Source organism: Oreochromis aureus, linkage group 4 (genome assembly GCF_013358895.1).
Source record: "Oreochromis aureus strain Israel breed Guangdong linkage group 4, ZZ_aureus, whole genome shotgun sequence".
NCBI classification, from domain to species: Eukaryota; Metazoa; Chordata; class Actinopteri; order Cichliformes; family Cichlidae; genus Oreochromis; species Oreochromis aureus.
The window spans coordinates 17,416,649-17,441,403 of record NC_052945.1 but is presented as its reverse complement, the minus strand read 5'-3'; the positions used below and the strand labels follow the sequence as shown (position 1 = coordinate 17,441,403).

The 24,755-nt window shown below is 41.4% G+C and overlaps 1 protein-coding gene across 9 annotated transcripts in view; it reads right to left on the bottom strand.

The window, feature by feature from the left end:
• Positions 1–24,755, bottom strand: part of cep112 (centrosomal protein 112) — a 116,131-nt gene that overhangs the window by 61,204 nt on the left and 30,172 nt on the right. For 6 of the 9 annotated variants that reach the window (XM_039611214.1, XM_039611219.1, XM_031730599.2 and 3 more), the window contains 7 exons: positions 19,512–19,666; positions 19,093–19,222; positions 18,888–18,980; positions 18,704–18,763; positions 17,488–17,567; positions 5,614–5,749; positions 3,047–3,154 (listed from right to left, as the gene is read on the bottom strand). In XM_039611214.1, the coding sequence (XP_039467148.1) occupies positions 3,047–3,154; positions 5,614–5,749; positions 17,488–17,567; positions 18,704–18,763; positions 18,888–18,980; positions 19,093–19,222; positions 19,512–19,666 (762 nt within the window). The remainder of the gene's footprint in view (positions 1–3,046; positions 3,155–5,613; positions 5,750–17,487; positions 17,568–18,703; positions 18,764–18,887; positions 18,981–19,092; positions 19,223–19,511; positions 19,667–24,755) is intronic. The other 3 variants (XM_039611213.1, XM_039611215.1, XM_039611217.1) reach the window with 3 other exon arrangements.

Sequence of the window (24,755 nt, the reverse complement as noted above, 5' to 3'; positions counted from 1 at the left end):
ACCCACTCATTACACTCAAGAACAAGACGGCTAGAAAAAAATATATATTTGGATATGATTTGGACAAGATCGGCATGTTCCAGAATGAAGGTACGAGAAACAAATGTAGAAGAAGAGAAAAAGCTCATGATCTAAAACATACCACATCATCTATCAAAGATGGTGGAGGAAGTATTGTAGCATGGGCATGTATGGCCGAGCTATAACTATATATATTCATGTATGGCAGTGTAGCTACGTCACTAGTGTTTATTGGTCATATGTCTGCTGATAGAAGTACCAAGATGACATGCACAGGGCTATACTCTGCTCAGATTGAGTCAAATGCTAAAAAATGGCCAGACAGCACTTCGCAGGGCTAAATGGATAATGACCCAAAGCATACTGCAGAAGCAACCACAGAGGTCCTGTTCTTCAATGGCCAAATCATTTACCTGATCTCAACCCAATAGAGCTATTTTTCTGTTGTTGAAAATAAAACTGAATGTAGAGAGACCCATACACAAGCAGCATCTAATAACAGCTGCAGTAAAGGCCTAGCAGGGGATCTCAAGGGAGGATGTTAGTGATGTTCATGGGTTTGAGACTTTAGGCCAGGGGTGTCAAACTCAAATACACAGTGGGCCAAAATTCAAAACTGGAACAAAGTCGCGGGCTAACGTTAATATTTATTGAAATATATTTATTCCTCCAGATATAAGAATGAATCTTTTCTTATGGACTCAAACACATTTTGCTGAAAAACTGAATATGGAACAAGCAAAGCTTAATACTAAACAATATATATATTAGCTGTATAATACCAGTAGGCCAGCTCTAATAGTAATTTGGTATGGCTTCGCGGGCCAAATTTGGCCCGCGGGCCAGAGTTTGACACCTATGCTTTAGGCAATCACTGACTGCAAAGGATTTTCATTTCATTTCAGTTTTAAAAACAATCTTTGTATTAAAAATGATCCTAGTTTGTGAAATGGAGAACTGTTTATTACATTAAAGACCGAAATTCCTGAACAGCTAATGCAATACTTTTATTATTATTTTATCATTGGTTAGAAAAAACATTTTTGCTCCAAAATAAATTTTGATAAGTGTTTTTTTTCCCTCCCGTATGATATACTTTTACCAAATTCTTGCAGCTACACATTCTCCCATAGATCTTAACATATTCACTGATACCATTATCACCGGTCGACTTGTACAATAAACCAGCCTGCTTTAGTATTTATTGTTCCAACCTAACATCTGAAGAAAGAGGCCGTTGTGCATTTATAAACTCTCAAGGTCGCGATGAGCCGTTTAATCTTGATATGTCTCCCAGACTGTAAGAGGAAGAGCTCTGTCAGAAATCACGATGTCTGATTGCCTTGGGGGTCAAGTGGAAAACAACTCCTTCGCACACAGATCCCCCCCGAAGCTGCACTTGAGGGAATGTTCTTTTGTGAACATCTGAATGAACTACCTTGACCCCAGAAATCTTGTGAAACCAGCTTTTCTGGAGTGAAAACACAATGTACTCTCACACAGACATGAGAGAAAGGAAATAAGTAAAGAATGTGGAGTTGCTTCAAAACAATATATAATGTATGTCTAACATTAAGCGGCTGGTCACAGAGTAGCTCATGAATAATAACATGCCTAGGTGTAAAAACACCCCCCTCAAACTCTTTGTAGCAAATGTCCCCAGCTCTCATATCAAAATCATCACAGAGACAGGTCCATTGTTTTCATGTATTTTTTATCTTTAAGACAAAAGCCTTTCTGATGTGCCGCTAACCCTATGTGGCTGTCTTCAACTGTCAACTGCACCCCCACTCAGCATGGCAGTGGTTGATAATCGTCACTTCAATATTTCCTGCAAACCTTTGATCGTTTACCCGTTAGTTATGACTTCTCAGAACAATACGCTGTAGCTGGCATTCAAAACACTGATAAATCTTTGCATTTACTGGATGGTTACATGGGGATGACAGTGTCTTTTAGATGCAAATGCAATCTGTTTAATGGTTTAACCGGCAGTGTCTATTTATATGACGATTTATCCTTGCAGCAGCCAGTGAAGCGCTTTATGTCCCGGCCCTTTATTCAGTTTCCGGGGACGTTTTGAAAAATATTCCAACACACTATAGTCATTATATCTAAGTGGTTTTAAAATATGCTATTTTTTAACATTTTATTTTATAAATGCCATTCTAATTACAAACCCAACTGTTCAGCCATGGAGCAAATCGATAATGAAGCACAGTTTCTCCATTCCTTGGATATAAGACTGGCCTCATATCCCCCCATTTACAACGATCTACAGCAAATTACACGCAACGTAAACTCCATCTGGCCTGGAAATGAGTGTAAGCATGCTTATTAACACAAAGGTTGAGTGCTGTTTTGGTGCCTGGAAAGCAATCATGTTGTGGATATAGATGGGGAAAAAGAGATGTCACAGCCGTTAGCAATATCCACGCCCAAAACAAGCGTGGTGTCACATGGTCATAAAGTCTCGTATGGAGTAATCTATATAATGTATTTTTTATTTGATATATAAATACTGTTTACATTTGTTACAGTAACAGAAATAAAAATGACGCTCTTTGCCTCCTACAGTAAGATCAGCCGCCAACACTAATATCGGCTCCTGCGGTTTAATTGAATCTGGTGCGTCTCTATCAGCGAGCCAGATTTCAAATGGGTTGTGAAAATGGTTTCTCGACTCTTAATTGAAGAAGAGTGAGCGAGATGGGGTGATAAGCGGGCTACACATCTTCTATGCAGATTGCGTTACTTTTCAATTGGCAACGTTTAAGATATTTATTGAGCCGGAATCTAAGCTTAATCTAAAACATGCCCCTTATCATGAGAAATTAATCAGACGGAACAGATGGGGAGGAATAACAAGACTGCTCCAAATGGATGTCAGTCGCCCGTTAGCTGTCTCCAATAGACCGAGTGCTCGCTGATAATAGAGTGAAGATAACATGATGATGGCGATGACGGAGACGAGATGAGCACAGAAGTAAAGAACAATTGCACAGTGAGTTAGAAACTCACAGACCTGCTGCTCGAACTTCTGTCTGAGGTCGTCGAGTTGCTGCGAGAACTCTTTGGCCTGCTTCTCCCTGAGGGACCTGGAGCGCTTCAGGTCCTCCTCTACCTTCTCCATCTGAAGGCATTAGAAGAATCCAGCACGTAAGTTCATTAATTATGAGTTCACAAGGCTGGACATATACATATATGTATATTTAGAAATATCTCTGCAGAATCGCAAGTACAGTAAATCTCATACACCAAACTACCAGAATAACACCCGGGATCTGCAGGAAAGTGGGGCTTCGGGAATATTTGTCTTTTAATTGGAGATTAATGAAGTGCCACTGGGAAAGAACACAACGAATTCCTGTGATGATGCTGGAATGACGCAGCATGCTGATATACTAATCTACTCAAACTGAAATCTAAATAATTTGCACTGTTACGCAAGCAGTTCACATCAAAATTTATAAGCCTTTGTCTTTGTGTTTTCGTGGAAAAAGGGATTCCGCAGTATTTACCCTATACTCCACTTCCTCGCACTCTACCTTTTTCAGATTTTCCTGTTCAGGTGACGGTAATCAGCAACAATTGGAAATGCAATTTGCTCAAACGCCTCTGTATTTGGGCTACGCTGTGTGTAACGCTCAGGAAATGCTAAATGTGTTTTGATTAATCCATTTAAAATGCCGAAGCCTCCTTTGAACTATGCGCGCAACAGAGATTTGATTCTGCGTGGTGCTTCTTCTTCTTCTTTAAAAAAAAAAAAAAAAAAAAAATCAAAATAGGGCAGACTCTTTCCTTTAAAGTGAGCTCTAAAAGTGAGATGCTGATTTTAAAATGAGAGACAGACAGAGAGAGGAAGGGGGTGATACAGATAATCCATTAGATATAACTCCGTCTGCAGACAGAGAAAGAGAGAGAAGATGACGAGAGGATGGATGGGTGATGGAAGGAAGGAAGGAAGGAAGGGGGAAAAAGGAGAGTAAAAACTTCTTTTGAAGTTCTTTCTGCAACATTAAAGCCTTAGCCGGAGAACGTGATGCAGCGATGCACAAGTGGGGTGGGGAGGAAAAGAAGAGGAAAGAGGGGGGGTGAGGATGACAGGGATGCAGGAGAGACTGCTCCCCTCTCCCATGGCTTTGATGTGGGCTGAGGATAAAGTCAGATTGGAGATCAGGATGCCAAGGGGGGCTCAACGGGAAAAGAAAGAATGAGCAACAGGATGGAAGGATGAGAACATCAGAAAAGAGTAGCAGGATGAAGTGGCACACCGATATAGACATTTTCCAAGGCATCGCTCGCCACACATGTGGCCCTGAATTCAAGTAGCAAGAACAAGAAAGAAAGAAGGCAAACAGAAGTTCTGTCTTCCTGTGCAAATATTTAAAAATATTCAGCGTTGTGGCGCCGATCCAAAAGAGTCTACTCGCAATAACACAAAAACTTCAAGAAGGTCCCAGCTTCGACAACCCCTGAATATGTTTTATTACTTGAATGGCATCTTCTTCTTCTTCTTTTTTTCAGTGAGGGGGGGGTCTACTATTTTCTGCTCAGATGCAAGCAGCACACTTTCTTTCTTCTTCTTCTTCTTTGCTTTTTGAAATACAAGAGGGTATTTTAAATTCAGGCTCGGGAAATAACGTTTAGTTTGTTTGCCCACAAATATCCAAAACTCCCACTCAGACATAATAATGATTAGCCATTTCAAATACATAAAAAAAAATAATCAGCAACTAAAACTTAATAATCTCTCCAGCATTGGGCCCTTTAAAACATTTAGGACCACACTCAGTGCAACCTGGTCAATACTGCACACATGCAGTATAGCCAGAAATGCTTGACAAAAGCGCCTATAGCTAAACTGACTTGTTAAACAGCATCAGAAGTTTTCGAGCCGAGTGCGTATCGATTGGAAGTCTCTCCCAATAAGCAGCAGCCCACGCAGCGAGGGAGCGCTGATCGCGAGGCAGGCCCGACGTACTAATTAGTCTGCCTGCTTAATGCGGCGTGACCTGCTCTCCTCTGGAACCTGACCAGCCTACGTCACGCCCACTGACAAGAAGAGAGTTCACCGTGCGATAGCGGTGAAGTGAATACACCTGCTTAATGAGCGGGATTACAAATAATTACATTCATTTGGAATGACTGGATGGCTCAAAAAAGGGCCTGAGGATGATAATGTTCTTGGCTCTTGCATATAGATTTTTCAGCGTAAGAGCAAAGGTGCTGGAAAAATGATGCCTTGCAGAATATGTTCTCTGTGGTTAGGCTGAAAAAATATAAAGAGTGTGTGTGTGTGCGCGCATTGTTCTGGTTATTGCCAAGCAGGCAGCTCACTCCGCTTGCGGTACAGCAAACCTGACACAGGGTTAGATTTAAAGTATGTGTGCATGTGTAAACACTAATCTGTTTTGGCACACAACAGGAAACACAAACATTGCACAAGAGGAATGTGCAGTCCTCGCATGAATATGGATGCATTCGTGTAACAGAAAACAGGTGTGTGTGGATGCCAGCCCGTGTTCGCTCGCATGCATTGTGATTACGGCGCGTGCTGCTCGTTGCGCGCGCTGATGTGTGTTATCGGACCTGCAGTTTCATGTCAGCGTAGGCCTTCTCAGAACTGAGCTCCACCTGTTTCTTGAACTGCTCCAGTGCCATATCTGCCTGCTGGATGTGCTGTCTTTGGCTCTCCCTGGCTCTGTCCAGCTGGCTCTCCTTTTCCCTTCAAACCAAACACACACAAATGAATACACACTATGTAGCCATAGAAACACAATTGCAGACAAGAAATCCAGAAATAGTTAAGAAAGAAAGTAAACTTTTATTTTTGTAGAACTTCTCAAAACAGTAGTTACATAGTAAAAGAAAGAGAACTAAGATAGACTTAGAAGCAGAAAATCATCACTGTTCTTTTTGCATACACTCTATCAGGTTTCGTTAACCCTTTAAAACCTGAACCGTGAAATAATTGCCATATTATTTTGCAAAATTCGAATTTTTTGAAAATGGAGCATTTATGGAACCTGAGGACAAATTAACAAACAATTAAATAATGACATATTAATTTGCATATATGAGTTTTAATTTGCTACAGCTGACAATTTTGGCAATTTAATGATTATAAATGTATTGTGAAGTTTATTTACTGATAATATAGAAGTTTTAAAAACTCAGAAACACTCATGTATCAAACACGATAGACTGAGCTTTAATGTGGTGCTTTCTCTCAACATCAATCATGAAATATTCAACAAACAACAAATTTCTTGTCCCATGTTGAACGACGTGTGAAGATTTTCCATGATCCTTCATTATTGTTCACTCTGTTTTAAATTAAAATAAGTCACTTTTTGCATGCGGTATAGCCTCGCTCATTGGAATGCGTGGCTGTATCTTCCAGGCAGGCATGCCGATGCTACTGCCGGCAAATGTCAGGTCACAGGCTTCCAAGAGGAGAGGGACTGACAGGCACACTGAGAGGGATGGCCTCATACTGAGAACTGTCAGAGCCCAGCCAACAGGCCCAACCGCAACATCATATACAATGTAGCTGTCAAGCTTAACGCACAGAAGGTAGGTGGGGAAGGGAGTGTGTCTGGGCGGAGGGATACAGAGTAGAAAAAAATGACAGCGCTAGAAGCCAGGGAAGTGTGTGAAGTTGTTATTTTTGTAAACAGCTTTCAAATTTCTGTCTGTCCATCCACTACCCCTGCTTATGCGGGAGGGTAGAGCTGGGCAGGAGACACGTGACACCACGAACAGGCTGTCAGTCAATCACGAGACTGACACCAGACAACGTTCCTGCTGACATTCAAACCTAGAGATGCAAATTAACCAAATATTTTTGGAGTCAGGTTAAACTTCTTGCTCTAAATTTGCACCTCTTTGCATATTTTTTGGTTTATTAACTGATAAAATAAAAAAATAACAGAAATAAAGGCAGACATAAGAAAATACACAGGTATATGCAAAATATTAAAAACTAAAAAATTACTAAAAAATTAAAAATAAATATACGGCAGACTTATTGACACACGTTTGCTATTATAATACGATTCTATACTCAATATTGTGACAAAACTCTGTTGTCACCAATGACTTCGACTCAGACTTGACTGTGAACAATAATGCGCAAAAGCATGCACATCTGTTCTGCCACCTCCAAGTGTTTGTCACATGATACCCACACTAGATTTTGAAGTGTTGGAATTTGGCAGAATCACTCATCTCTTGCATGACACTTCTTGATGAAACCATGTTGACAAAACCCAACCAAAAAAACCCCAAAACCTGGAAAATATTATCCCCTTACACTTGTATAACGTTTGTATTTTAATGACGCCACACGTGCTCCTCACATGTGTGGCGTGCACGAATATAGTCTGAATAAACAACTTAAGAATTGCGCACCCGGGTTTAAAAACACCAAAAAACCGATCAGAATAATTTAATGACAGCATCTGTTATCCATGTACAGTGCATAAATGGGATTTTGCTAAAAACAGAATTGCGTGAATTGATTTAATTTTCACAAAAAGTAACACTAAATGTGCAACTGCAACAACGGTCACATGGACTGCAGCCACTATTTCAACGCTTCAAGATGCTTTATCTGATTAAAGCACAAAGAGCACGATATCAGGGGGGACAGTAGGACTGACTGTGCACTTTTCGCTCTTTACAGCGTGCCTTATGCAGAGCTTTGAGTATAAGTGAATGTGTGGCTGTGTTTTTCTGCTCCCTTGTAAATTGCTACTCTAAGAGGGTATGGATAATTATTCCCTCTGGACAGACAAGCAGCAGCAAGAATGAATTTCTGGCCAGTGGGACTTTAAACCAATTAGAAGTACAACTATTACTAAATTACAACAGGCACACATCGGGTGGTGGTGGTGGTTGTAGGGGGAGGCACTGTGCTCCATGCATTTATCTGTACTTCACAAAGCAGGAAGGCTGTCAAAAGCAGCACGATTATAAGCATCTGTGCACAACTTACAAAATAAATAAAATTAAATGAAAAATTGGAAGTACATCTAAAGAAAGGCATATAGTGTTTTGCAGCTTTGTAAAGTGGTTAATCTCTTCCTGTAATCAAAGAAACAACTTTAGGTGTTTATAAAGACAGAACTGAAACAGAGGCGATAAAACCCCCCCAGAAAAAACAGAGGAGGCAATAAAATAAAAAAAATTAAAAAAACAAAACAGCAGAGAACAAAAGCAAAGGATTGAGAAAGGAATGTGCAAGCTTTCTCTCCTCTTTATAGCGTTCTGTCTCTTTGTAATTTTGGTTTCTCTCATGTTGGACATCAAACGACAAAGTGTTTTTTTTTGCCTCTTTCCCAATTTTGTGTACTCTGTAATTATTAATCAGTCTCGTTGCACGACTGCCTTCCGGACTTAGACAGACACAAAGGATATGTGGGGAGACTGAGATGGAAAAAAAGAGAAAAGAAAGAGGAAAAGAGAGAAGAAGATGGAAAAAAGGATGTCACAGAAATAGCAAGTTTTTTTAAAACTTCCAAGAGGAGAGCGTAGAGAGAGTGAGGGAGAGAAAAAAAAAGAATTGGGTGTGTGTCTCGCTTGAGAGACGTCTGAGCCTGCGTGTGCGTGCGCGCTCACGTGCGTGCACAGAGGCCTTTGTTCATGAGCCACAATCCCAAACTCTCTGTGTGACTGACAACTCTACTCAAGGAGTGCACTATGAGTAAGTTGGAGCTGGCTGCTGGGCCTATACCTCAGAGGATACACAGGAAGAAAAAAAGTGACTGCAGCTAACTTCAAGTACGTGACAGATTGAAACATATTATGCTCTTAAGCTGAGGAGAGCAGGTGAACACTTGGCGTCTTCGGGGAATCTCGGGAGCATAACTGTGTGTGTGTGTGTGTGTGTGCGCACGTGTGAATGTGTGTGGTCACTACAGCGGTAGACAGCGTGTCACCATCAATAACAGAGCAACGAGGGTGAGATGAGAGGACAGCGAAAAAGGAGTCAGGGAGGCCTGGCAGAGAGAAATGGAGAGGGAAAGGGAAGGAGAGGGGTGCCAGCGCCAGGGCGGCCTGTTGGCTTTAAATGGATCTCTGGTCAGAAAAGTGGAAGGAGAGGAGGCTCAAATTAAAGATGTGCCTTCGCTAAAGAGGAAGTCCTCTTATCCCTCAATCCTTAAACAGCTGTTTAAAGGGGAGGAAGAGAGGGCGGCAAAGAGAGAAGAGTGTTTGTGTACTAGAGAGGGTGAAGGAGCTTCCGCCATCCAGCCGCCTGGCAGACAGGAGGGGTGCGGGGATGCCGGCATATTCCGGACTCCTCTGACCACACGGTGCCACGTGCCGCCTGTGCGAGTGCGCAAGCACATGGCGCATACACAATGAAGTTACTGTATACAGGCTCGCGCATGCAGTTGACACAAAAGCACCCACTGACGTCTGTGCACAAAGACGAAACTCTTAATTGCTTATGCAAATATTCTTTTCATGTAAGCAAGAGCATTTAAGAATTGTATGGGCTGTGATGTGGGTGGAGCAGCACATGGAAAAGACTGACAAACAGACTAGAATGCACGCTTGCATGTGGATGCCGCTGGTCTCTAGCATAAAAAGCCAGAGAGTCAGTGTGAGTGTGTTTGTGTGTGTGTGTGTGAGAGAGAGAGCCAAGTGCATGTGAGTGCCTCCACATCTGCGTCTGTGAGCTCATCCAAACGGAATGATAACGAATCCACAGACACATCAAAGGGGCTTGGAAAAAAAAAGCGAGAGCACATAAAAAGAGAGAAAATGCAAAACTGAAATATTCAGCGCCCTCTGAAGAAAAAATAAAACAGGCTTGGTTTTCATCTGCATCCCCAGAGAAAGAAAGGGAGAGAGAGTGGGAAAAAAAGAAGACAGAAACAGACACAGAATAAGAGACAGACCACAAATAAGTGAACACAAAAGAGAGATAGCACAAGGGCAAGAAAATATTAAAGGCAGAAAGGGTAGAAAAGAGGGAATAGAAAACAGAGCATCGTCGAGCTGGATGGCTTTAAAGCCAACCTACAGTTCTGGCCCTGTTTATGAGCAGCATTTCACTTTAATAAATTAAACAAAAAAACAGCCACAAACGTAAAGAGCACAGCCCTCCGCCTACAGTGGCATCTACGCATGTAGTCGTCCGGGTGCCTGCAGGGAACAGTTGCCTCGGTAGCATCTTTAAAGACACGACTGTTGACCTTTATTTTTTTTATTTAAGCCCCAACCTTCTAGCAGTTTGCCCAGCCCCAAAGATTTTGCGGCAAAACGATGAATCAAAGACGCAACAACTCAGTCGAATAATCAAAAAAACAAAAAAAACCAATTCAGAATTAAAGCTTCGCTCAAAGGCAACCGCTTTCCAGTTTTTCTCAGTCAAGCTGAATATTTTGTGGAGCAAAAATAAGACACACATCAATTGGCCAGCAGAGATGCTACACTTTGAATATATTTCAGTATTTTCTGATATATCTTAGACCAGATCAGTCACGGAAATACGCGACAATGCAATAACTAAGTAGCTGATTTCCACATCTCGGAGAAGTTGCAAAGGGAATCGCTTTGGAGCGCTTTGCTCGAGAACTAGAAGCAGGGTTCGTACGCCTTTTTCAGGGTCAAATTCAAGCACTTTTTAAGCACTTTCAAGGTCCCTTTTCAAGCTTTTCCAGCAAATCTCTCACGTATCAAAACTCTCTCTCTGTCTTTCGCTCACTCGCTCTCTCTCTCTTTCGCCGGTCACTCCTAAAACTTCCCCCTCTTCCCAAACGACCAAATTGCACATGTTGCCATATCATTTTTTGATTGGTCGACATGGTACATTTTTCCACCAATAGGGAAGGAGTGTTTTTTCTTTTTCTTTTTTCACTCACAAGCAAAGCGTCTTTGCTAGCGCTCTCCATAGAAAACGCCGTTTTTTACCGTTTCTTCCCGGAGTAAACGCCACTGTTTTATTAAAACAAAAACACCGGTTTTACGTGGCCTATCAACACAGTTTAAACACTGGTATATAGCTTGAAGTCCGCACGTTCGACCCAAGTTGAAATGGAGACTCTGGGTCGACCCCAGAGGGTTAATCAGAAAGCCTTAAGTTGGCTAATTATGTATCGGGCTAATGTTTAAAGCTTTCACTTGAGTAAATTAACTCATATCACTGCTAAGTAATGTTAGCTAAGTTCACAGCATATTCCATAATAGCGCTGCCATACTGCATCACACTCAGTGCATTTCAATCATTTCTCCAGCGAGTTTGATAGCTAGCAAAATAATAATCATAATTTTAAAAATTGCATGCGTAACGCGTACACGTACTGGAAAATTATTTACTAGGACTCACCTATCATGCGACTGGAGAGCGCAAACTCCGCCACTGTCGTTTTCCATCATACACTCATTTAAACAGCAACCTACAGGTATGTTAGCGCACTCATCCCCGACTGGCCGAGGGAGGGGCGGGGACACACGTTGAAACAGACGCAAGGAAGCCCAGGCAGGGAAATTTTGCTTTTACATTTTGCGACTCATTTTTATTTCTCTATCTGATAAGAAAACTATTTAATCAGATAGTTATTTGTGGTGAATGAAATACAGTTACATTTTCAAGCACTTTCAAGCACCACATCTGAAATTCAAGCATTTTCCCAACCTTGAAAAGACAACATTAAAATTCAAGCATTTTCAAGGATTTCAAGCACCCGTACGAACCCTGTAGAAGGATATGACATCTGACATGATGACATTTCAAACTTTCCTGTGAAGTTTATGCTCTCGCATAATCCCCGGAGAAGAAGAAGAAGAAGAAAAAAACGACTTTACCTCACACTAGTTAGTGAGTCGTACCTCAAAAACACCTAAACACCAATAAGGAGACAGAATAATGAATCTGGTGCAACACACACTGGCAGTAGCAGTATGTAGGTGGATAAACATGGTGGGTGGGACGGAGCAAAAAGAGACAGAACAATATATGTTTGTCATTGTTCAAACCAGCTCTGGAGCTCGCTCAGTTCCAAGGCGTTAAAGAAAAAGTTGTTCCCTCCAAACAACTTGCCGCTTTAGTGTAGCGCAGACACGCCGAGGGAAGGCTGTTATTTGTGCTCTCTATACATCCAATTCAAACTACAGCAATAAAAAACCAAATGGAGCCATTTTTCAATAAAAGTTTGAGATAAATCCAGGAAAATGTTGTTCTACGTTGGTTTTCCTGTCTCTGCTGTTGGCTTAAAACCTATTTGGCTTTACGAATTATGCAGACTACAATGGAAATATGCTAAATCAACTAGGCACAAGTCCCTAAAGTAAGACTACTGTATTTACATATCCCAAACATAATGCAGTGGAAGATGAAGTTGAGTGAAACAATGAAAGCCCTGAAGACAATCCGTGCAGTCTGAACCATCAGCTATAAGCGAGCCTGCTGGTCTAAATTCAGACTGTCAGCGTAGATTTGGAAGAAAACGAGCTTCGCGTAGAAATGCCAAGCTTGGTTTCGAGTGACGACCGTGAAAGCAGGGAAAACCAATTAAAAATCATTAAAGCAGGATATAAAAATGTCAGAACATTAAGTGATGGGGTGATTAAATATGACAAATTACAGCTGAATAACAAATACCCAGAATTACTGCTCATTTTTATTCATTATCTACTTTACTAATTCACTATTCAGAAATAGGAGGAAATACTTGTTAGACCGACTCAGTTATATCCTTGCAGTGGTGTCTGATTAGTACAAGCCTGAATAATAAACATATAAATAAGTATTCATTTAAAAAAAATCTAGTGATAATTAACTCAAAGAAACACTGAGATACAAAATCTATTTAAAGGGCAGAATATTCCTTTTGTCAAATCTGTAGTATTGAACTGACGCTTAACCCATTCCCAACTCCCCCTTTCAAAGTAGTTATCATGGGAGTTGATATTGAGCCCAGCTGAAGCTTCTCAATATTCAGGATCCATACCTCCACCTGCTCCTCCTGCACCTGAACATTAACTGTGCTGCTCGATGGCCCCTGCTTGGCTACCTCTGGTCCCTCTCAGGACCCCCACCCCTATTTCCCTCCATCCCTCCTGTCATGGGAGAGGAATGCTGAGAAAGATAAGACCACTTCAAACACACCCAGTTGTAGAAAATGTGCACACACACACCAGCATGAAAGAAGGCACTGGATGAATCCTTTATCTTTAAGAGTAGAGGGACATGCATGAGGGACCCTATCTCATGCATGCATATGGGTATGCATGCACAAACGCCGTGAAGGTGAACAATGACACGCAGCCAGAAGGAAACACGCGTTATCAGCCAGAGCAACTGTTGCTAAGAGCTGATTAGAGAATAAACAGTGAAAAAAGGCTTTGTTTACAAAAAATAAAATAAAAAAATCAACATTGGTAGTGAAGCAATAAACTTTAAACTAGAGATGGATTGTTAAATAAATCAAAGACTGAAACATCATATTAATGATGGCGTGTGTGAAACTGGATAGCCGCTCACAGTCAGGTGCTACTTCAGCCACTCCAAAGTGTAAATAATCAGAGAGACAAAACCAAAGTTTGCACCACGCCTTAGTAAAGACGTGGTTTTGTTTAACCCAGCTGGGATACAAGCTCTAGGAAGGACAGCATGAAGGACAGCATGAAAAATAAAATGATGCCAGCGTCTCAGAGAGAAAAGAAACGCCATAATCTACAACCTTTTCCTTTTTCTAAAAATTCGAGTGGTTTTCTATTTCCCCAAATTGTGATTTGGAGGTCGTTGTTGCAAAAGCAGGCAAGCTGTTCCCCAGATGAGCTCCCTCCTCTCTTTACTACCCCATCCACAACCACCACTATCTGTGGTGTATCTCTCCATCTCCATGCTAATGCCCTGTAATGATCTGAGGCACGTTGGGATGAAAGAAAAGGAGAGAAACTTGTTCCCAGCGCAGCTTTGTAGTGCTTTCTGTTGTTGTTGCCATAGTAACACAGACCAGGAACTCAAACTGACACAGCAATGCTTATTTGCATGGCAGGACAAGAAGATAATATTCTTCTTAGACTTTGAATGGGTATCACTTACTTATGCTACATATAAATAATCAGATCCATTAAAACTTTACAATCAGTAGTTGCATCAACTTATTAAGAAAAAAAAAATCAATTTGTGGATTTTTTAAATATTTCTTTTTATATAGACAAAGATTGTTAATAATAAATCTATGTTCACACAGTCTGCATGGATCATTGTGCATGCATTATACAGATGCATGTATCACACAGCATCTGAAGGAGGCGGCTTCTTGAGCAGTTCTATTTGTTTAATTTTATCATTCATCCTCCAGTCTTCACACACGCACACACAAACCTGCGTGCGGTCTTGCTTTGACTTTGAAGTTCTGCTGGATCGCCTTTAAAGGCCGTCAGTGTTGCCACGGCAGCAGGCAGGTAGCAGACATCAGGCTGCTCAGTGTGTTCGAGAAAGTGTGTGCGTGTTTGTGTGTGTGTGTGTGTGTATGCAGCCTGAGTATTTAATTAGCTAAGAGCCCAACGGGCCACTTGCCGTTTTCAGTGTTTAAACGAGGGAATGACTGGCTCGTTACTGATACTAACAACAAGGATAATTTATGCACAAACAGATCTGTCTGCTGTGTTTAAGGACGTTCTCTGTAGCTGGGCTGACAATGACAAGCAAACAATAAGAAAACACAACCATCAGTGTCCCCTTATGATATTTACACCGATATTTACTAAATGCTACAAAAATGTGTTTTCTTGTTGCATCATGGTGACTGAAAGAAAGAAAGAAGAGTAATAACAACCATATAATCTTTTCCTCAAACAGCTACAGTGTTATTGTTAGAGTGTTTGTCTAAGACCACTTTGACCATAGAAGAAGAACCCTGGAAGACCTTTGGGTTTCTATTATGCTACAACAAACAGCTGAAAACCACTCGGGGTGAGTGATGGCACTGTGACACGCTTGGGCCATGTATGGCTGGAACTGGAGCTACGGTTGCTGAATAGGCTGAGCCGGCGCTCTGTTTAATTGTGCAGAACATGATCTAGTCTTGCCATAGAAACTATAATCTGCTTGTGGCCAAGTAATATGGTCCTGTATGGGATTAATTACCCAGTGGAATGTACTGACTGGCTCGCTGGTTGGTTTGCTGATTGTCTGGAGTCTGCTGAAGTCGAGCATTTCAACATATGCAGCTCTGGATAGAAGAGAGTGTCGAAGCTAAAGGAGTTAGAGTAGGATGTGGCATTTAGAGTAGATTACATGTTGTTTTCCCCTACAGCAGGCATTCTGAAACATTGTAGCTACAAGTTTAATTAACAACACTACTTAGGTGTGGCTACATTCCATTTAGGTAAAGCTGTTTCATTAAAAGGCATTTGTGCACCACAAAAACTCCTTGAACCACGCAATGTACGTGAGCTATCATTATTGGAAACAGTTAAATCTGCACTTTCAACGCTCAACACAACTGTCTTGAAGCAGGAGCTGCAGCAGTATATCATGCTGAAAACATAGTGAATGTGTTAGCAAAGCGTTGTGTATTTAACAATCAGACAGGCCCAAAGAAGCACTGACATTTCTCCCCTTCAGACATCCTTTACCACCGTTCGATTGCGTGTCCTTAAAAGTTGTCACAGCAGTTTTCTGAATGTGTTGCAGACACATTAATGGAATGCACATGCTTAAGACTCCATATGTCTTTGAGCTTCTTTGTGCAGCTCACTAAAAACTTGATTGTTGTGGACCACTGGGCTCCACGATGTTTGTATATGTACCTTAGACCAAACATACCAACAACATAGCATTATTAATGTTATTAATATTTCTCATCTTATCCTTCATTGAATCCTCATCCTTGCTGGATGTCGTCACTTAGTCAAATTTTTTGGCACTTTTCCACAGATGCTGGAGAATATGGCTCATCTTGGACATCTTTTTAATACCGTTCGCCTTTCATACTTCTATGTAAACTTCTTTTTTTTTTTTTAAACTTGAGCCACAGTGAGTTTTAGTTTTTACTTTTCTTTCTTAACCAGTTTGAATCCAGAGGAAGCACTTAATCCAATGCCTATTTTGTGTCTGCACTAATTTTTTGAACATTTCTAAAGAGATATTAGTGACTGAGGACCAGTCTGGATGGCAGAAAGGGTTGAGGGCGCACATACACATAGGTCTTCCTTTTGGCAACAACGATGGGGAGAACTAAACAATCCAAAAGTGTATTTACCCTTCACTAGAGTGACACTGACAATGTTCAGTAATCGTATGAGTATGTCTGAGTGAAGCAATCATGTATATAAATGACAGAATATGGTCACTTTAACAGATTTCACAATTGAGCAATGATGGGTATCTCACTGACTTTAAAAGAGCATATTTATTGAAGCTGTGTTACAGGCCACCCTCACTTACTCCTGTGGGAAATATATGGCTTTTTAGTTTATTCAAAACAGCTGTATGCTGCATCTGGAAACGGGACTGATGAGAATCATGAGACTGAATCAAAACAAATTGCTGAATGGTGGTAGTAAGCTGAGTGGGGGCTGAGGAAAAGTGCAGAATTAAACAAGAACTGTTGGTGGATTCACCTCACATCATCACTTTGCCATTTTATCAATTGTTGATATCAAATATTGATTAGTGTAGCTTTCATGTTTTTTAAATTTCTTGACCGAATGTGCATCACCCCATAACACTCTTTAATATTAACCAATACCCAGGCTGTTTCTCTTCCATTAAATATCAGCCATATGATTCTGTCAGAGTCGATGGTTTTGTTTATCAGCTTTCATTAGTATAGAGACTACTCGGTTTACACAATAGGATTAGGTTTGCCAGTTTTCATCAAGTCATCACAAACACCAATCACATGTGAAGTTCTGAGACTTTCAAGGCTCTCAACTCAGTATTAGTTTCAGTTATAAGAAGAGATCAAAGAGAGCGTGCAAGGGTTGACTTGTTAAAGCCAAACTCCGCCTTAAATCAGAATTCATACACGCTGTTTTTATGATCAAAGACTCAAAGTCAGTAGACATAAACAACTCCTTTTAATAAAGTCTGAAGCCACAAAATCGAGGCCCAAATCTGTGATATTAATGACTCTAAAAAAAAAAAAAAAAATCATGCTTGCTAACATTAGACATGTTGGAAACTTTGCTGCCGGTTTCAGTACAGATACTGATAATGCACCATGACTCTCCATGTACCTGCCACAACCCCAATGTGACAACGTCGGAATATGACTGGTTTGGTATTGTGGTTTGTGCCTGAAAATCTGCCTGAGTGTCCTTTTACTCCTCATTCTGTTGGATTTTTGAAAAACTTCTGATGCTGAAATGCTGATGAAGTATCTTAAACAGACTAAATAATTACCAATGGAGTCTAAAGCATAGACCCAGGACGTAATTACCTATGAAACGTCTTTAATTCAACACAACTCTCTGTTTAGCCTTTTCCCATCATACCTGAGTGCTTCTTCCAGTTTGGCTATCTTCCTTTTAGCCTCTGCCTTTTCCTTCTCTGCCTCAGTTTGAAGTGCCAAAACCTTAGACAGATAGAGAGAGAGAGAGGAAGAGGGAGCGAGGATGAGAGTATCGGAGGAACAGAGAGAGGTGCGAGTGAGTGCAAAAGCAGACACCATCAAACATCACTCAAGGAAACTCTTCTGCCTGTGACCTTGTGCATCTGGTCTCGTCTCTTCTATCACCCCATCAAAAGTACCATCTGAGCCCATCCCGCCTGCCTTAGAGGGCCTCTCAATCTGGATCTATGGCAGCCATATGGGCCCTTCTCATGTCCAGATACCATACCACAGTCTCCTTCTTGTGTATCCTTTAGCACTCCTCGGGAGCGGAGCGAGGAATCTTTCCAGAGTAAACAAAAAGGAAAATGAACAACGGACTTGTCTGTCTTTCATTCCCCCGTCACCTCGTGAAGTAAAGAAAGGAAAGGAAAAGGTAGGAAAAAAAATACAGGTGGATTACGAGGACAAAAAAAGAAAGAAAAATACACACACACACACACACACATCAAAACCAATCCACTGAGGGAAGCTTAATTTAAATCCTCCTTGACCCCAAATAAAGAACACACAGGCCTGCTAAGTTTTTGCAGGTGTATCACTCACAGGCAGCCAGATGTGTATGCCAGCCTGCCACCAAGATGTGGCACTTTGAAGATGACCCAGCTGCAGTGTGGGCTTTAAACCTGATCTTTACCTATGAAGTCTGGCCTGGCCTAGTCTGGTCCAGCTCAGATCATTAACAATAGCCTTTGTACTCTATGCTTTATGGCTGCTCTATGGCTTTCAAAAGGGTCTCTCAAAGGAGAGGGGGTAATCAAGCACAGGCCTGGGTACAGAGACAGTGCATACTTCAGACAGACCCCCCACCCCAAAAAATGTTTATTTCAATTTGCTTCTAACTTGTTCCTTAATTTTGTAGCTTAATAATTCTTGTTCTAAATTACTAACTTACCATCCTGCTTTCCTTTGCGCCAGCCTAACATCTACCTGTTAACTGAGGCTTTTAGGATTTTACAAGAGCAGACAACCATGAGGAACATGCGACTCCAAGCTTTGATCTCCACTAATCACTTTGTTCGGGGGTGGTTTTGATATAATGACAGGAGGTTACTGAGCTTGGCAGATGGATTTCTCCTTATGGAACAGGAACACAGTACCTTTTTCTCACAGTTGATCAGCAGTTCATCTTTTTCCTGCTGAAACTTCATCTCTTGATCCTGAAAGGAAGCAGAGTCAAATTAATAGGTCCGAAAGCGCTGATAATGACAAGCACTTTTGAAGCTCGTATTGTTGCGGTGACGAAAGACAGGTTTAAGATGAGCGTCGCCACCCGAATCATACCCTGACTTGTTGGTGTCTTCGATGTTCACTGTCCTCGAGCTGCTGTTTGATCTGAGCCACAGTTTTCTCTAAATCTGCCATCACCTCAGAGGCCTGCAAAAGAGAGTGGAGAAATTTGCTAAAAGTTCTGTGTTATTAATCAATCAGCAGCAAAATTTAGCAGGCCGGAGGGAGATACGTGTGGGTGTGTTGTGGTAATGTGAACCTTAGCAGCGGAGAGAGCATGCTCATGGTGCAAGTGGCTCAAGTCAGTCTCGTACTTGGCTTGGAGCTTCTGCGTGGCCTCTTCATGCTGCTCGCTCAGCTGCTCCTTCTCCTTCTGCAGGATCATAATCCTGTGAAAAGCTAACAGCTTGATTCAGACTTCATGAAAGAGTTTCACACATACAGCTCCGTTTCTATTTAGACACCATTTTTACTGTCCATCCACTGCACACTAGCAATACATTACATAAAGATTTCTGAAGATGCGAAGAAGGCATTGAAATTAAATAGCACATAGCAGTAAAAGCTAGTCATGAAAAGCTGGTTAGTATTGAAAAGCTTTCAATATTAGCACGAGCTACTCTTCTCCTCTTTACCTTTCAATCCACCCCTATTACCACACGCCAAACAGGTTCATACCGTCTGTTGGCCTCCTGGAGTTCAGTGCTGATAGATGCAATGTGGATCTCCAGCTCAGCCTTCTCCTGTGTCACTTTCTGACGCAGCGTGTTGCCCTTCTCCAGTTCTGCTGACTGCTGTTTCACCCGGAGCTCGAGCTCTCTCATCGTTTGCTCCTGGACACACAAGTTGTTACTAAATCAAACAGCTTGAACCACCAAGGGCATCAGCATGGGAAAATGAACATAAGTCAGAGGATCGCATGCTCCACAGAAATCAGGACACTGATATGGACGGATAGAAGCTAATATGTGGCTAACGGTGCAGCTGACTGATCCTCTCACTTCACTCATTGACAATAAATGATAATTACTCCAAAAATGTGTAATACTATTACATGCTACTAAAATTTGTAGCTGAAAATCCTTCCCTGCTCCACATGGCAAATTTTTAGAAGACCTCTTTGTAAGAGAAAAGACGAGATAAGCTTTACTGTCATTGTAAGCACAAGCACACAACCACACAAGTAAAAAAAAAAAACAAAAAGCAAAAAGCTCAGATGCACATGTTTCTAGTCAGCTGTTGTTCCTCTGTTACATTCTGGCTACTGTTTAAACTTAATACCCAAATTGTGACATAAGAATAAACTCATAGTGATACCAGCTTAAAATGTAAAAGTTAATGAATGCTTCCATAATAGCAAACTGCACAGGCCGCATGAACATTCACTTAAGGTGGACTTTCTACAATTCCAGTAACAGACAATAATCAGTTGTTAGATGGGTCAGTGTGTGTGAAAATTGCCTGATATTACTGGCAATTTCAAAGTCTAGCCACATCTCTTTCAATTCTTAAATTACTGACATTTAACGCTGGTGGCAGTAAAGTGCTGGTACATCAACACAGGGCATAATAAAAAGCCTATAACTTCATCGATTTAAATATCTGAACATGGTGATCCTGCATCAGATCAAATGACTCCAGCATACACAATGACAGCGTTGAGGTATTTCAGTCTCTTTTCCACTGTCAAAACTTGATCAAGATTCAGATTTTCAGAAGACAGTGATCAAAGTCCAGCCTAAACAGACAGCTTCTTCCTACACTGTTTTGATTAAAAAGAACTTCCCTTCCCTGCCTACTGTCCATCAACATGCACATATGTGTCTTTGTGTGTGTGTATGTACACATGACAGCGTGGAATGCAGTGTAGGCGGGCCGATAAAGGCGATGACGGGGCGCTGATTAAAGATGGAGCGTGCTAGTTGATCTAGATGATGACAGAAGATTGCGATGACTGAAGGTGGAGTGACGGGAAAGGCAGGGAATGGTGCGTTTGAAAAGAGTCTGCGAGCTGCGCCCGGCAAGGCTGCTGAGAGAGACCTTTGTCTTTGTGTTAGCTGTGTAGGGCGTTAAGAAAAGGAACAAGGAGTCTGTGTTGTGCTGGGACGCGTGCTGACACTTAGCTTTCTGGCAGGAGATGAGAAGACACGTCTTCATACTGAAGCCTGACTCGGCACACCTGGACCCTCAGTGGGGCCAAAATATGTCCCCTAATTAGGTGTTTTAGAAGGAGAATGACTTTGTGTGAAGTGCAGACTAAACTAGATTATGAGCTACGCTCCTCTTCGAAGATTTTGAAATGATTAAGCCTTTGAAGAGGGGGGAAAACAAAACAAAACATGTAAGCCGTGACAAAAAAAGTCATAAAAAGTGATGGACGACCTTTCACAATATTTGTATCAGAACTACAGCCAGCAACTGGAAGGCAGCCTGTATCATCACTCGTCTCCTGAGGCCACGCATATTGTGGTTCAAATTCTAATAATAGATCAGATTTTTTTTCTTGGTTAGACTTACAAAAGTCCTCATAAAAACATCACTATAATACATATATAGAATAAGCAAACACTATTAAATGAAGAGGATAGTGTAAGGTGGAAATAGCAAGCTTGAGGAATAAATGTCGAGAAATTGTTTTTTTAAAAGGTTTAGTGCCATTTTCAGAAACCAGTTATTCTGTATTCGTCTAAAACAGTGTTGATAACTATATCTTATATATAGGAAAGGCCCATTCAATCAGCAGTGGAGACAATGTGGCACTGCTACAAATGCATCTCTATCTTTACTTGGTTTGGACGTGCACAGACTACTGTTAAAAGCTTGGCTGGTGCAGATAGCAGCTTGTCTTTATTTTCAAACACCTACTCAGTCACTTCTGCCTGTTCTGCCCTGCGCAGAGATAAGAGCCAAAAACAACATCCGAAGCATCTTCTTGTGATCTCTGTTGGACAGAAACTCCACAAGGCAGCGGTGGGCAGATGAACAGTCTTTATTTCATTTGTTATTAAGCTGCATCCAGTCTGCTGTATTTGAAGGGAATGAATCATCGACTTGAGGTTGTCCTGGCTTGCTTGTGTTGCGTGTGATGTGAGCAAACTTTTCATATTGTGTCCTGGATATAAACTTAGGATCTACATCTCTTCGGCACAGTGGTGCAGTGGTTTCCAAACACATTAATGTTAGGTTAACTGGTGCCAGGCAGTCAGCATAGGGCCCACTAAAGGATGTCAGGCTCTCAGGCCAATTTCATGAAGCCTGCTTCTGATTGTTTGGTGTGGCAGTGTTCATCCTGTTCGTCTTTGTACAGAGGTAGCAGATACCGGTCTTCATGAAAGATTAAGGAACTTCTATCTCCCTGTCCAGCTACCCTAGAATCGCCTCCATGACGGGAGACATAGAAGTTTAAGTGTCTCAATACTATACTCTGATCAAAAAGTGTTACTCTGAGGAGTGTATTTAGTAGAGGAGTAGCACTGACCACAAACAACTACAATGTGATTTGCTGCACAAAGCACATGTTCAGCATTACTGGAGCTCACTTCTATTTAATGAGGAGTATGGACTGAAAAGTCTAGAAGGAAGATTCGTCTGGATATTGGAAGACTCAAGAAACTCAACATGGGGCAAAATGAGGCAACTCCAGCTCTAAAGGATCAAGCACAGAGACAAAAATCACAGACAAAAAGGTGCTGTACCGGCTCACCAGAGATAAAGACTACCTTCAACACATATCGTCAGTGTGTGTGTTTGTGAATTACTGTGTAGGTAAAGCCCAATCCCACAGGAAGACAGCAGCTGTTACAGTGACAGGGGGCCTTTCCCCCCCATTTCTTGGACCTTGTCTGGCCTTAATTATTAAAAAAAGGGGGGCTATCAACCATGAACCATTCAGTATTTGTTGCCTCTTAAATGTGGCCCTGTTGACAGACTAAGGCCAGAGGCAACGTGTGTGTATGGCAACCCATGAACACTGATACTGATAGAAACTGTATTTATGAAACACGTGCATTCAACTGGCCTCTGGTGTTGACGGTCCCAGCTAATGAAATGTGCATAGTCCCACTTAAACCAAAGTCCTTTCATATGACTTCAAAGAAAGTGCAGCTTTGGGAGGTGTGTACGCATGTGTGCACGCACATCTTCAAGCGCAATCACAGCAATGGGTAAGATTTAATACATATTTGGATCAAAGACCTTTTTAAAGATGACAGGCACAAGATATGAGAGTCATTCTTGGCCAGAGGTTAGAGAATGTCTCCTTTCATTTCAGCCACCGAGTGTTGTGGGCCACTTTTTTTTTCCTGATTAGCCATGCGACAGATGTATACATTTAGAACTAACTGAGGAAAGAGTTTTTAGCAGAAATAAATCTAGTCGCAGAGAATCCTGTTTGTTCCAGTGAAAGGTGGTGCTGAGCATAGAAAATAATCTGCCTACACTAAGCGTTTGAACACTTGCATCCCCTGCTGCTCTTTAGGATGAATCTCTGAAAGCTGCTCACACTATCTCAAGTATAAGTCGTGATCACAGACAGATGGAACAAACATGTGCATACAAAAATAAATAAATAAATAAATAATAAGTAAAGTAAGTTAACCCAGAATAAAATACTAAATATGTTGTGTTTTATATGCTCATCATGTGGGTTTTACACTACTGTGCAAAAGTCTTGAGCCACTCCTCCTTTCTTTGTATTTTGCTTCCAAGGAGCCTGGTCTTGAGGAATATTTCTTCAGGCTTTCCGAAGGTCTTTCAAAGTATTTCTTTGGCCTCTCATGCTGATGGTTCCAACTTGTGAAATGTGCTTTGTCAGTCATTTTCAGTGCAGTCGCTGTTCCCGACCCATTTTTGGAGGAATGGCTTTTTTCTGGTTATTAAGTCACTTAACACTGACCTATGAATAATTAAAGTATTAAACAAAAAAAAGCAACTAACTCAATGGATGATCCAGTGTTGCGTCTACACATAATTGACAACTTAGCAAAAGAACAATGGTATCTTTAGACACATTATTTACTAGCTGCCTGTCACAAAAACACATTTATTTCCATGCCTTTAGTTTGTAGAAAAAAAAAAGAGGAAATTGGACAAGTAGCGGACAAAAGAAGTGTCAGGCCTTAAAAACTGTTCAAAGCAGGTGAACGGTATCTGAAAGTCCTGTCAGCAAAGACCTGTCAAAGGACCTGAGAGATGTATCTGACCCTTCATCTGATCCATCCATTCGCTTTGGCTTATCCTTTTCAGGGTTGCGGGGGGCGCTGGAGCCTATCCCAGCTGTCACAGGGCGAGAGGTGGGATACACCCTGGACAGGTCGCCAGTCTGTCGCAGGGCCAACACACAGAGACAGACAACCATTCGCACTCACATTCGCTCCCGCATTCACACCTATGGGCAATTTAGATTAATCAATTGACCTTTCCGCACAAACTGCATGTCTTTGGACGGTGGGAGGAAGCCGGAGTACCCGGAGGGAACCCACACAAACACGGGGAGAACATGCAAACTCCACACAGAAAGAGCGTGGTGGAATTGAACCTTCTTGCTGTGCGGCAACAGTGCTAACCACCATGCCACTGTGCTGCCCCTGATCAATCTACTGTTAACTGAACCTTCATCAGAAATGGTCTCTGTGAAAGGGTGGCTGACAAAAAGCTATTCTTAAGGATGGGAGACAGACAGAAACGGCTGAGATTTGCCAAATTCCAAAAAAGTGTCTGAAAATCAGTAGTAACAGGTCTTGTGGAGTGATGAAGCCATAAAAATAAAAAATAAAATAAATAAAAATGAGTTATAAGTATGTATGGACAAGGTCAGAAGAGATGTTTCCACAGCCATCTGTAAAACATGGTGTAGACTCTGTATTTCAGCCAGTGGTGTTGGGGATCTTGTCAAATCTGATTTAAGGATGAATCCAGAAAAGT